At 37.3% G+C, this 15351-nt stretch overlaps 1 protein-coding gene across 1 annotated transcript; it reads left to right on the top strand.

Annotated features, from left to right (window-relative positions):
• The first annotated feature begins 2621 nt into the window (after window positions 1–2621).
• LOC120961214 (hormone receptor 4-like) lies at window positions 2622–14962 on the top strand. The gene is made up of 7 exons (XM_049605560.1): window positions 2622–4984; window positions 7184–10905; window positions 10968–11223; window positions 11355–12175; window positions 12308–12500; window positions 12607–12722; window positions 12813–14962. Exons 1-7 carry the CDS (start codon window positions 4972–4974, stop codon window positions 12891–12893), a joined length of 5202 nt encoding a protein of 1733 aa, XP_049461517.1. The 5' UTR covers window positions 2622–4971; the 3' UTR covers window positions 12894–14962.
• Window positions 14963–15351: the final 389 nt, after the last annotated feature.

Genomic DNA, 15351 nt, shown 5'->3' with positions numbered 1-15351 from the left:
TGCCGACCTAATGCTATATCTTTGAACCATAGCATAAAACTAGGTTAGTTAATTCTATGTGCTTATTTTACAGCTGTTTGATCAGGCCAACAACATTGAGTTTTATTTACATTTCATTTAATCTAGAAGAAATTATTCGATGCCTTGTTTGATACATTACTACATAATTCTTTAAAATATATTTCCTTCTTATTTCATTCAATACGATGTATTCGTAAAACCCAACAACTAGAAATATAGAAATGCAGAATTATCTAATTTATTTGATATTCCTCTTTTCTTCTTCATGGACGCAAAGATGTACGCGGTCTTGCCGGCTATGGGAATCGGTCCAAATGGGAATCGAATCCACCCAGCCTAGTAGGAGCCAGCGCGTATGTGTAGTAGAACAACAGACCGATATTATTAGATATTATTTATGTTATGTTAAGGTAACACTAGAAAGACAACAAAAATTAAACATTTTATTCATTGCATAAAATAAAACGTATGTAAGAGATTTAAATAGATTATGTTTTTGAGGAAATATAGTGATCACAAATCGTTGTAGCTAATAGCTGGCAACTCTCACATACATGGACGAACATAGACACAAAAAAACACACACACCATGACGAACAGAGTAACGGGAAATAATAGTGGAAGATGTGAAAGTGGTTTTACTGACCGAACCGTAGATGTTATGTAAAGCATGGTTTCAACTTTGCGCTTTTTAGCGGTCGGGTCATGGTCCTCAGCACATCGTAGACCTGTTTTCCTTAACTTTTTTTCTAATATTAAAAAAATGTAACCATTTATTTTACAATATAAGTGTCTTTACTTTAAAAAAATATAGCGAAAACCACATATTGTGTGCTTAAACTACCATGAAATGATATTTGGTATGTATCAATGCTTGATTCGTTACAAACTAGCTTTGGTTAAACTGAAATGTCTAGTCAAGCCCTTGTGTTACCGTTTACTTATTCAGCGGCACTTTCTCCTGAAACGAATAACTAATTCATGTTCACATTCAGCCACATTTACACGTTTGATGCTGTCGCGTCTGTGATTTTCTTTATGAACACTCGGTTCACTTCCTCATTGCAATTTTCCTGATCATTCATGGTGGTACGCTACATTCCCTCTTTGTGGCTTGTCCGTGCGATCATTTCATAGATTATCTTCCGTGTTCAATGATGTTGCTTTTTCCCGTCTTACCACTACTGTTGTCTTGATTTGCTATGTTTTCCATTCATCCTCCTTTTTTCTTCAATCAGTCGAGACATAGGTGAAGATAGTTGCGACATCTGAACGGAAAGTTTCCAGTGCATTATGAAGAAGACGTTTTCATTGCTGTTTTTTATCTTTCTCATGGTTTCTCCTTTTCTCTTCTCTGTCTTTTCCAAGAAAAGTAAACGGCATGTATCGATAGACGCAATTGCTGATTGTTATGTAAACCTTCCGTCATTTCCTTGATCGTGGCACAGAAAGAAGGTATCAGAGAATGTGCATTAGCACGAACCGATAATGGTCGGTAAGAAAAGTACTTTTGGAAATTATAAATGTCGTAATATGCCATAGAAGTACGAGTTCTTATATCAATCCCGTGAAGTTTAATATAGTAGACATGAAGTTAACAATTGTTCAAATCTTCAATCTTGAAAGTTTAATTTTAAAACATAAGCTTCATGTAATAGATTTGTTGTTTTGTTTGATGTTTGCGTTGTTATTTAGTATGCCAAATTTGTGTATAAACTTTTTTTTTACTTTACGTATACTCAGTTTAGTGGCCTATTAATAGAGTTCACTTAACAGATATCGTAATGAAGAAAAACAGTGAGATGGACGAATTTATTTTATTTTGTTTATCTATGTTTCAGTTGTCTTATTATTTGACGTAACGGTCTACGTAGACTTGCCGGTCTTGTCTAGAATTAAATATAACACATAATCCGACAGTCAGTCTTTCCTACGAGGAGCAGATCCCGGAGGGAATCGAACCCTTACGACCTAGTTTAATAAGTCTATTTTAAATCGTGTATGTTGCTGATAGTGATTTATCCGTCATATAACTAACCTAGATATGTGTGTTTGTTTGTTATTTTCATAAATAAATATTGCTACACTCGCGTGTTGTTTGTAGCAATATATTTTTAAAAATACACCTCTTTTGGTTTTTTGTTTTTGCTACCATGAAGACTGTAACCTGTTTTGCTTTAGGGTTTACCTTGATAAACTTTTTTCGTTATATTTTTTTTACAATCTATTAATGTGTGCCTAGAAAAATGATGTTGATTATTGTTTCGTCTTTTATAATATTAATTTTTACATCAGATCATACCATCGAACAAAATTCATTTTCATATAGTTGTTGTTGTAGCTTTTTTAACATATCTAGCACAACTAGAACGATCAAAATGTCAAGCAAAACGTTCAGATGATTCAAACTGAAATTCGTTCCTAGTTCATAGAGTATTATAAAAATCAGGAAAAAAAAACTTATTGCAATAAATGAAAGCTGCGCATATTGATTTTTGAAACATTTTTTTAAATTTAAGTTTGGTTAAAAAGTGAAAAAATAGTTTAGAAATTATAGACGGAAGAGTTGAAAATACTTCTTTGAATTTACTTTCTTCCGGTTTCCGTAACTGTGTGATGCTGTCGGTTCCTGCAATAGTGGGGCAGCTTTGCTTTGGAAATCCGGTTGATGGTCGAACGTAAAAAATAAGAAAATAAAATAATGCATCGCACCATCGACCCCCATTAAAAATTCCCGTTCGCTCTCACTACTCTCACTTTTTCACTCTCTTTCATGGTGTTTCTTCACCAGTATTTTACCGTTGTATGCTCATACACAACCAACCGATCGCGTTCGCGAAGAGCATTGGACTTGTGTGGTGTTGCTTGTTGGAATCGGTTGGCTCTACCGATGTTGTGCGGAATGGCTCCTCACAGTTAGCTTTTCCTGGTTGCAGTATGTTCAATGATGTGGGCTATAGAGTGAAAGAGCAGGCACGAAGGGGTGGGAGGTATACACATAGCAATGAAGTTGCCGACGGGCGGAAGCATGTTTTTCGTTTTCATTTGCCACTCGCGCGGCTCGCGCCGAGAACCCGAGCCGGGTTGGTTTGGACGATTCATTCCGTAACCTACTTTGCTTCGATACATACACGCTTTTAGTTTAGCTCGGCACTACAATTACTTCGTGTAGATAGATGAATAGTTTTCATTCAGCCAGCACTCAAATAGCGGAGTTCTACTATTATAGACGACGATGTTCAACGCTTTCATCGTGGTCTCCCTGCTAGTACAAATTGCCTGCCTATTATTGCCTTAAGTTTTTACAGGTCGGCAGGAAACGGTGGTTTAAATATTTGTCATTAATGTGTACGTTAAGGGGAAATGTCAAACTCAATTAACTTTTCCTGAAGTCAAATGCAAGTGTATCAAATTAAAACGCATACAAATAGTTGAATGGCAAGAAATGAAGTGAGAAATAATACCAAAACCAGTGACGAGAAAGTTTTTTGCTTGAATGAAAATTAAATAGCGAATTGTTGTATACTTATAAAATAGAGAAGTGTGTAAAATTCTCTTAGCGAGGTGAATTCTGTCATCAGTTCCTGAATCCTTCAGCATACGTCAATTTAAATCAAAGTGTTGCTACACTGGATCTGCGAATCATAAACACGGAAATCCTTGATGTAGTGCAACATTGAGCGAGTGCAGTGATCTAACACAGCATCGCAAGCAGCTGCAATCTCTCCACTTGGAATGAAAAAAGTAAACAGATCCGCCAATACAAAGAAAAAGAAACAGCTCGATTGTGATCGTGTTCGTTGCACAATGTATGGTTGTACACTACTCTATTAAATAAGTGCAAATCTACTTGTGTGTGCGTATGTCATTCCTGTTACACCTTCTTCCAACTGATCTTGGTGTGGTATGAATAAGAAACTAAAATGTGTTGATTGTTAACTCCTATATTCGGGGCATATTGTGGAAATGAACGTCTATAGTTCAGTGTTGTAAAGGCGTTCAATATTCTCAACCAGTGATCGTTGTCTTAATGTATTGCTAAGCAAAACTTTTGAACACAGCTATTGTTGATATGATATGAATGTGTACTTATTCTATCTTTTTCCGGTTTGTTCTGAGTTTATAAGTTAGTACTTATGCGCGATGGTGTTAGTAGTTGACTATGAAAAGTGAGAGTGCATGTAATGCGAGAAAAAGACTTAAACTGTTTTCATGACGATTCAGTGTATGAGATTCAATGAGTGCAAGTTACTTTTGTGTGATTTTGTGTAAAGGATTTGTTAGTGCGAATCAGATATTTGCATTTTTTATAATTACACCAAAAGAGTGACAATGTATGTGTGGTTGTGAATATTTGTATGGAAAATATTTTAAATTCAAAATGCTGGAACAGTGCTACTCTCACTGCTGTTGGCAGTACAGAATGTTTAATACGTTTAATCTAAAATACGGTGAAAATGAGAAATGCAGTACAATAGTATTTTAGCATATACATGAAGAAATTGCATGTACATCGAAGTTAAGAAATGGTGTGTTCGTATTTGAATTTATTCGCTGTGATAGTGCTATGGCACGAATAAAAATAAAACGTTTTTCAACTCGTGCCGTTATTAGCCACTAAATCTATGCCAAAATTCATAAATCAGAGTTTTTTCTAGTTGTGAATAAAACATTCTGCACTATATTTATTTCATAAAAACAAGTTTAAAACACCACAACATCTTTTAGAGGTGTTTGCCTGAAACCATAACTTTGATATCGTGATGCTAGATAATAAATCTAAGCTACAATGTAAACGTTTAGTGTTTATGCGAAAACTGACGTGCGATCGATTGTGATAAATATTTGAAATACTGCTTCCTGACAATGTGCGAAAAATACCGATTTTGCTAAAATCAAAATCGTATTTCAATTGAGGCAGTTTTCGGGGGAAAGCAGGAAGCATCAAAAATGACATCATTAGGTAATTTGAGCATTGTATTAATTGACAAATGTCACCGATGTTTCTATCAAAGCAGATACATTGAATAAAATTGTGTAAAAGTAAAATACAAATCATTTCTGTATCCTTTATCATTATCGCTTGCCGTCAAATAATTTATTATACATGAAAAGAAATTATGGAAGAATGAAAATTAAACTACATTTGATGATAGAGGCTTTAAGTTTCTGGAAGGTTGATTTTGGTAACTCTCGTAGATTCATCTTGCATAATTCTTGCATCTGTTAGATAATATTAATATTTGATTGGTCGTACAGTTTCTTAAAAATTGGTTGCTTTTAATTCGTTATATCCTCTTATATATTTGTTTAAGATAAAAGCTCTACAAAATCACTCACTCTTTAAGGTAGTGTTGAAGATTATAACATTAGGAAAGGTGCAAAAGTAGTGTCAATTTATTTTCAGATAGTTTTCCCATTGACGATTACATGCATTTAGATTCTCCGCTCTGTGAAAAGTTCATCGAATCACCTCACCACAAGCTTGTTTAGCCATTCCAAGGACTGTCTACGAACATTAGCAATGTGTGAACGTTTTTATGTTGATGGAATGGGTTGATAATTTATTCGCATTTTGAAAACTTATTCGATTATATGTATTTCTTTAAGTATATAATATTGATATCGAGGATAGTAGTTTGAAAATGTTCTTATAATATAGCTAGAATGTTTGCAATGTTGAAATTCACTAAAGGAAAACCATCGATTCATGCAGTACATGGAAAATATTAATTAAAAATAGAGTACTTTTAACGTAAACGTGCTAACGTAATATAGAGTACAAAAATAGAGTACAGAAAGCAAACGTGAAAAATCTTAATGAAATAAAGAGGATAAAAACCTGACAAAAATGAAAAAAACGATATATGTTTTGCAAGTTGCAAGCAATACTACCCGGCCATAAAATGGACTGAATAATAAATAAATGGATAAAGAAATATATAAATAAGACATGCAATATGACAAATGCTATTCCCGTTTGTGTAAAAGAGGAGTAAAAGATGACGTGACGGAACACGTTTTTAAAACAATACTTCATTAGGAACGATAAAAAAACACAGTTTAGTGATTGGAGCTATTCAAAAACACTAGATTTGAAAATGCAAAAAAACTGCATAAGTATTAAATCAAATACCATTATCTCCCAAATATATGCAAGCGCAAGTTGTCATCGAAATTAGTAATATTATAGTAACGTCAATATCAGCAATGACGATAACGTTTCCGCACATTTGGAATGGTTTAGTAGAGGTATACATTCACACACATCAAATTTCCAAAAATATATTCTTGGCGTTTTGGATGTAGGTCGGGAAACATGCCATTTTTCAACGCATCGTTGTATGGTTAGCTGTCGGTAATTGGATTAATTGTTAGGGCAGGTTAGTTCTATCACAAATTGCCGACTAGACTTTTAGCTGCAGCTGGTTGTTAGTACAATTTCCGACTGTAATGCCACATCTAAACAAGTAAATTTGAACACGTTCAATTCGCCTTCTCCGCCTTCGTATGAAGATGAAAGTTAAATGAATTGTGGATGAGATTATCTTCTGTAGCATATATGCTTAAATACTGAGTATGTACATAATTTTTAGTACAGTAAAATTTACGTAAAACTGTCAAATTATGTGTTGTAAAGATAAAGTAAATCTTGAAATGCACAATCAACGAAGAGTAAATTTAAATAAAACACCGAAAATTATAATCCAGTAAAATGTTTAAAATAAAATTGTTGTCTATTCTTTATCAATAAACATGTAGATTTTATTTTGTCTGCTGGAATAAAATCGAAACAGTTATCTTTTCTCTGATTTTTTTAAATTAGTAAATTAAAGAAGTAGAATGCCAGAGCAGTGCTAAAAAGAATAAATCATCTCCATAAATTAATCTTGCAGGTTCGTCCAAAAAAGCATTCAAATAAAAATAGAATGCTTTTTTTTAAATATCTAATTTAAACAATCTCTCAACATTGCATAAGTGTAGGCAACAAGTGTCGCATAATCAAGTTATTTATATAAAATATATCAATTAAATATTTTTTCTGTCTTGTACTTTATACTTGTCCTGTTTTAAAATTATGGTAATAATACATAAAGCCTGCAGCTACAAAACGTTGTCTAATCATGTTGTCTTTTTTGTTTCTGTTGTTACTATGTTCCAGGAATTATGACACTGAGCCGTGGACCATACAGCGAGCTCGATAAAATGAGCCTATTTCAAGATTTGAAACTAAAGAGACGAAAAGTTGACTCACGATGTAGCAGCGACGGCGAATCCATTGCTGAAACGAGCACATCGTCACCAGACCTTCTGCAGCCTGTGTCACCGAAGATGTGTGATCAGCAGCCTGCGCATCTAGGCCTGCCACAAAAGGGCCGTTTGATGGAAATCAGCGAAGATGGGCTGCAAAAGGATCCACCTGACGCCTTAACTTCGTCACCAACTTCGCCATCAAGTGTAGATGAAGAACAAGAGCAAGTGTGCTCCACCGCTAGTGGTATACAAACATCTGCAAATGATGGCGGTAGCAATAGTGCTGGTATTAACGAAAATGTTGATTTACAAATCACCAGCAATTACCATGCAAATTGTTTGAATGGAAACGAATTAAAGGATAGAAATGCATGCCGTGGTCAGGAAGAAGGGGATATTCTCACCAGCTATGAATCAGACGGTAGCAATCTAGCAGCAACAGACACTTTGCTTTCAAAACCATCAACAAAAGCAACAATAAACAGGTATGACAACGCTACTGTACTAAATACCATTAATCTGAAGGACGATGCGTATGAGAGTAGTAATATAGTGTCCCCCGACTGTTCACCAGATGTGTTCACAGAGGAACACACAGACGGTATAAATGGTGGTCAGAGCAGTGCATCAAACCTATCCGCTGCTAGTGTTATACGTTCTGTAGCTGATGAACAACGACCTCGTTCGGTCAATCCTCCGATCAATTTTACAACTACATCGAAGAGTACTAAAGAACAGAGAAATAGTAGCAGTATTTGTGACAACGTTCTCGACAATAGCAACTATGTACGATTAGATAGCGCTCCCAGTATCAAAATACATACCGGCCATAATACTAACAACATTCGGTGTGCTGTCCCTACCACTACAACAACATGTCACATAGATAGTGGCGCTAGTAGTAAAACCACCAATGCAATACTAATAAAATCCATTGAGTCGCTACACCAGCAATACGACGAGGAGAGTGTTGGTGTGGAAAATGATATAGATTGTACGAAAGCACAAAACGGAGTGGCTGCAAGCGATACTGCAATAAACCCATGCACTGACAACGTCAGAACTTTGTTTAGTAGTGATCAAACACAACATCATGCAACGGTCCTTGTTACTCCCCCGTTATCACGAATGAAAAACAATAACCTCTCAAACCCGCAAGGTAATAGCACGGGAAACACAGCGACGGCTGCAGCTGCTGTAGCGGCAGCAGCTACGACTCTGGTAACACTAGGAATGCGGAAGCAGCAATCGTTGCCACCTCTTTCCACAAAGTTGACAGAATCACCGTGTTTATCCACACTATCGTCATCCACATCGGCATCTACATCATCGATATTTTCTTCGTGTTCATCGATACCCAACTCCATCATCGTATCAAGTGACCAAAATTTTTTTTACAACGACTCTAATAAAAATACTGGAATTTCAAATCGTAATCAAAGAGATGGAAACGAAATGAATGATGATCATAAAAGTAGGCAGAACATCATATCACCGTTGAGGATAGACTCTTCAACGTTCAGTGACACTACCACTACGATTAACACTGCCACTAACACTACCGCCTCAGAGGAATCCTCATTGTCGTTATCCTTTCATCCTCAAAAATCATTCACTGAAGTTGGTGGATTACCTTCAAAGATTATTTCTAGTCAAGTTATAGCCTGTGCTGGAAACATTAGTAGCGCAGTGCCTAATAACTCTAGCCAGCAGCAGCATGTAATTATAACGCAACAACAAATGTTGCAAGCAATGCACCAACAGATTCGCATAAAAAAGGAACGTCAACAAAAACATTTGATTGTGCAGAACAACCATCGCACTGTTCACACAAGTTTTTCGGAGGTTCATAATGCCCAACAGCTAATTATAAAACGTGAACGTAGTGCAAGCAGCGGTTTAAAATCACCAAATTCGTCCGGTTCCGTAGCTCTTTCTCATGCGGCAATTATACGTCAGTCCGCCAGTCCAGGACCAATGGGAAATGTTAACCAAATGGGCCCGATGCAACCACCGATATCTCCGCATCAATCTATTTCATACCGTCACCCAAACAGTCCTGTGCCCATGGGTTCATCGTGTGGTACACAAAAACCTCAGGTGATTGTCAAACGCGAGCATGCATCATCGATACATCAACAGCAATTCCACCTTCAGCATCAACCTCCATCGATAGGAAGAACTATTAATGTTGGTGCATTAAGTCCAGCTGGGAATTTCACAACAAACAATCTACCTACAACCACGTCTTCGTTTGCATCCACGGTTGGTTGTCTGTCGATGCGTAATCCGATTCGTGATACTGCTTTATTGTTTCGTGTGAAAAATGAAACAAATGCGTTATTAAGTCAACAACCAAAACAACAACAACAGCAGCAGCAGCAGCAGCAGCAGGAGCAGCATCAGCAGCAGCAGCAGCAGCAGCAGCAGCAGCAGCAGCAGCAGCAGCAGCAGCAGCAGCAGCAGCAGCAGCAGCAGCAGCAGCAGCAGCAGCAGCAGCAGCAGCAGCAGCAGCAGCAGCAGCAGCAGCAGCAGCAGCAGCAGCAGCAGCAGCAACAGCAACAGCAACAGCAACAGCAACAGCAACAGCAACAGCAACAGCAACAGCAACAGCAACAGCAACAGCAGCAACAACATCAGCAACAACATCAACAGCATCAGCAACAACATCAACAGCATCACCAAAAACCAAGTCATCGCATGGTATGGCCAAGTCCCGCAGCATTATCTGGAACTGCAGTAGTATCTTCCGGAGTTATGACACCTCACCGAATTAATGGCGTAAAACCAGAAGTTATAGGTGGTCCTTTGCCACCTATAAGAAGTCAGATATTATCTCCCCACCACACGCATCAACAACAAACGCAGCAGCAGCAACAACAACATTCTCCTCATAATCACCAACAGCAGCAATCGCCACAGCATCATCCTAGTAGCTCGGGGTCAAATGCATCACAAACCCCTGCACGTATGACACCGACTGTAATAATGGGTGAATCATGCGGCGTACGTACGATGGTATGGAGCTACGATACTACGTTGCAAAAAGTCCATAACACTAATTCAACAAATACTGTTAGAAGTGGAAGTACGGACACCGATTCAGTGTCTGGTATAGCCACGGTAGGTAGCAACAACGCAGGAAACAATCTCGGAACCCAACTGCAGCATCATCCACAACAACAATTGACACATCATCAACATTCGCAGAATCAACAGAATGCAAATACTAGCAATAGTAGTAGTTCTGAAATCATCGACAATAGCAACAGCAACAATAGTTCCCACAACACTGTGTCGCAAAATAGTAACAACGAAGAGGCAGCACATCTTCTCTTAAGTTTGGGACAGTCAGTTGTACCGAATACGTCGCCAACTGCAGCTGCAGTAACGGTTGCCGCAGCGGCTGTTGTCGCAGGTCATACTCAATCTTGGCAGGGAACGAACCATGTTCGCACTAACTTACCACTTAATATGGAGCGGCTGTGGGCCGGGGACTATGCTCAATTTTCATCAACGGGATCTCAGCAACAACAGCAAGCTCTTAACCTTACATCTCAACAGCAGCAGCAACAACAAAATATATCTTGGAGCTTGTCTGGTACAGGATCTGCGGGTGGGCCGAAAAAGGTAAATTTTTTTTATCGTAACATAATGTGAAATAACTGAAATTTTGTTACATATATTTGCAGGAAATATTAGACGACATGCCACCGGACGATGACGATCAACCGTTGGTGTGCATGATATGTGAAGATAAAGCAACAGGATTACATTATGGCATAATCACGTGTGAAGGGTGCAAAGGGTTCTTCAAGCGAACTGTGCAGAATCGTCGAGTATATACATGTGTAGCTGATGGAACTTGTGAGATAACAAAGGCTCAGCGCAACCGTTGCCAGTATTGTAGGTTTAAAAAGTGTATCGAGCAAGGCATGGTGCTTCAAGGTAAGCTTTCACGAAAATGGTGATATTAAAAAAAAAATAAAAATTGGTTATGATAGTGTTCACTTGAGTTTACACATTGTTCCACTTTGACTCCTTATTAACTTGGCAAATGTTCTAAAACCTGATTTCAGCGGTTCGAGAAGATCGTATGCCCGGTGGTAGAAATAGTGGAGCTGTTTATAACTTGTATAAAGTTAAATATAAGAAACATAAAAAGAGTAACCTGAAATCGAATACCACTAAGTTACAGCAAGGTTCTGGTGCCATTGGAGCCGCTATCACTAATCTTAGTGACATCGGAGTAGGAGCAGGAGGTTCGCTGCAACTAGGCAGCGGTATTGGTTCTGTTGGAATCGCGGAAAGTCCAAAGTCTTCAAATGCGTATCAGCACGCACATTTATCAACGCACCTTCAACACCATCATCTGCCTTCGACAACTTCCCCAGCGTTGGTTAAATCAGAGAGCATGAATTTGAACTTAATGAACGGTACCATCCTCAAAACCGCTCTCACCAATCCGAGTGAGATCGTGCATTTACGACACAGGCTTGATAATGCCGTAAGCTCATCTAAGGATAGATCGATTTCGTACGAACAGGCCTTGAATATGATACACACCCTAATTGACTGTGATGCAATGGAAGATATAGCAACTCTGCCGCATTTTAGTGAATTCCTCGCAGATAAGTCAGAGATTGGTGACAAGCTGTGTAATATTGGCGACTCGATCGTACACAAGCTGGTCTCGTGGACACGCAAGCTTCCGTTTTATACGGACATTCCTGTCGAAATACATACTAAATTGCTGACGGATAAGTGGCATGAGATCCTGGTTTTAACAACGGCTGCCTACCAAGCTATGCATGGTAAGAAGAATATCAGTGTTACCCAAACGCAAAGTGCAGGACTGGTGCTAACACCGGATAAAAATGATCCCGAGTTCACTGAAGAGGTGAGTGATACTTATTCAATACAAATATTGAGGATTTATTTTGAGTTTCTAATCACATGAACATAATTCTAATTTCTAATCACATCAACATAATTCTAAATTATAATCACATGAATTCTAATTTCTAATCAGATAACTGCCCACTTGAATACGTTACAATCCTGCCTTACGACCCTAATGGGACATCCAATATCTATAGAGCAACTTAAGATCGACGTTGGCCAAATGGTGGAGAAAATGACCCAAATTACGATAATGTTTCGTAGAATTAAACTAAAAATGGAAGAGTATGTTTGTCTGAAGGTGTACATTCTACTTAATACAGGTAATTGATGACAGATTAACACAATATGTATTCCTGCTTTAATGAAAACGTTTTTCATACTTTTTATCGTTGCGCGTTTCTGTTGCATGACATGATCACGAAATAGAAGTTGAGCTGGAAAGCATACAAGAAAGATACGTACAAGTACTTAGAAGTTATCTGCAACACACTGTTCCACATAATCCCAATCGACTGAGTGATCTTCTGGCGCATATTCCAGAGGTAAATTGTAATACTGTTATGTTAAAAAGCCACATCACATATTTAAATACTTACTTACTGATTTACGTACCACTCATTGCTTTATTGCAGATTCAAACGGCAGCTAGTTTGCTCCTGGAGAGCAAAATGTTTTATGTACCCTTCGTTCTAAATTCTGCCAATATTAGGTAGCGAATGATCGATCGAGTCGTAAAATTGCCATCGAACATTAATCGAAGTTCTTGTGATAAACGTCAAGAGAAGCTGGAACAAAATTGCTCGTACTGCAGTAGAGTTACTGATGAAGATCACTGCCTGAACGATCATGAGCCTTTGTATAGCAAAAGAAATCATAACTACTCGATGGTAGAATGTTCCTTTTTGCATGAAATTACCCCGATGTCGTTATCGACAACCAAGGAGCAAGAATTGGCGTCCGATTCTACTGCAGCCAGCATGCAGACCAGAATAAATTCATCACTGAGAATGACTTCCAAAAGGCTAATTAAGATGAACACACCCGATAGCAACAATGACATTGAAAATACCAAGATTAGCACGGACGTCCCAAGTTTCACTGCCGATATACATAATTTTAACAAAAATTGTCGTATTAGTAATAATAATTACGATGTACATAACAATTCTGATGATACCAATAGCACCAATGCCGTAACAATATTTGTTATTAAAACAGTGTTACCTGATGATTAATCACTTCGAGACATTCGAGGCCATAATAAAGCACAGTCAATATGGGATACGTACCCATTTACAAAATTTTGACTACGATCGGATCCTAAAACTGTAAAATAGATAGGAAAACGCTACCCCGTTTCGTCGCACGATGAGTTATATCTCTTGTCTGACTTTTATACATTTTCTGCTTTTGAACATGGAGTTCCGTCCTTGGCGAGACGCATTTTTGCCATATTACATTGGATAGGTGGAATTGGAACTATTCTTTCATGTTCGATTCCAGTGAGCGATTTGACATGAAAATTCTTCTTGCTAGTGTTATAACGAGCATCAAATCAGAATTGGTTTTAGTTGTAATTATTCTGCTGGACCGATCAAAACGATTGATATCATGATGAAATCATCTCTGTTCTTGTGCTGCCTTTCATTTAAATGAAAATAATATTTTGTTTACCTTTTATTTGACATTCTGACAGTTAATTTCCTCTCGGCACGAAACTGACCACGGGCATGCAAATTTTCACTTTTTTTATTCATTTTCAAAATGTCTTTGTGGATTTAATTTCTTCCCACCTTATCCAATGTAATATGGCCATTATGGCTTAAATTCCACAAGCAATTAATTCTTTCCACTATTGGTGCTGCGGATTTCGTGTCATCTTTGACGAGAGACAGTAAGAAAAATTTCATCGTAAAATAATCCTTGTACCCTTTGTTCATAAAAAATAATATACAAGTAAACGCATTTATTCAAACAAATATTGGCTAGCAGCAGTAACATAGGTCTCATCGGTAAGTTTCTCTATTGAGTTGAGTGGTTTGCGTGGCACATAAATGACATGTACGTTGTTAAAATTGCGATAATGTGACACGGTGCTGCTATCAACTGATTACATGGAGGTATATGAAGATTTACGTTTAATATAATAATGCCGTATACTAATGGGTAAACCTATCTTCTGAAACTCCATACAATCATTACACTGCTGTTGGACGATGATGATTACGAAGAGGGTTCGAGCAGTATATATAATGAAATCAGGACAGCTGGTCAGCAACGTCTAGTTTGATTAATTTTTGTTTAATATGAATTCCGATCCCGGTAGGTAAAGAAACTCAAATGCTGATGATGTGTTTTAAACAATTACATTGCAAGAAGTGAAAACATTCATGTGTCGTGGTTCACATTCATAAAAGATTTCATAGCTATAATGCAGAAAATGCATTAAACAAGTATCATCAACTCACAGAAAAAATCACCTTACTCATAAAAACATTCGAGGAAATTTTTTTTTTCCAATACTAGGAAGTCTGAAATGAATGCCTTCTATATTAAATTAGCAAATTACTGAGCATAAGAAAGCATAACACAAAACACGCTAGCGTTTTACAATAAATAGGCAAAATATTGGATAGAAAAGTAATAGATTAATACAATACAGAGATCAACATGGTGGGTGGGCGTTAGTGTAGGGTGTTGAAGGAATCTAAATAAGTAGAATGTACCAAAATGTCAGCAAAAGTTCAGTTGAATGAATCATCAGATATAATTTTTTAACGATGCATAACAAGTCCATAGAGTTTCTTTTTTCCGTGCCTACAAAGACACTTAGTACAACAATACAAATCAGAAAAGCATAAGAATGCATTTGTCCATTGTTCATAATAAACTTTTTGACCCGCCATTAGTTTGTTCTGCCATTACAATACTGCCTACATAGGAAGAGCATATAATGAATGTGTGTCAGTCCGTTCTGATTATGCTCATTGAATAGTTTCCATGCAAAATTCCAGTGCAATTGTTTTTTTTTCTGGTGTTTTCATCGTGAAAAAGTTTGTGTATCTGGAACTTCCGATTATGCGTGATGCATCGATAGCTATATCCATGCAACTGCAGGATCGAGTAAAAATATCTTTACATAGTGGAATGTCTCCAATCCAATAATGGGGC

Source organism: Anopheles coluzzii, chromosome 2 (genome assembly GCF_943734685.1).
Source record: "Anopheles coluzzii chromosome 2, AcolN3, whole genome shotgun sequence".
Taxonomy (NCBI): Eukaryota; Metazoa; Arthropoda; class Insecta; order Diptera; family Culicidae; genus Anopheles; species Anopheles coluzzii.
The sequence above is the reverse complement of the archived record's forward strand: the minus strand, read 5'-3'. Positions and strand labels throughout refer to the sequence as shown.

Excerpts from the sequence above, each read along its gene's own strand:
- LOC120961214 (XM_049605560.1), top strand. Across the intron at positions 10,906-10,967 it reads CTGCGGGTGGGCCGAAAAAG|GAAATATTAGACGACATGCC; the intron begins GTAAATTTTTTT and ends ATATATTTGCAG. Across the intron at positions 12,723-12,812 it reads TTCTGGCGCATATTCCAGAG|ATTCAAACGGCAGCTAGTTT; the intron begins GTAAATTGTAAT and ends GCTTTATTGCAG.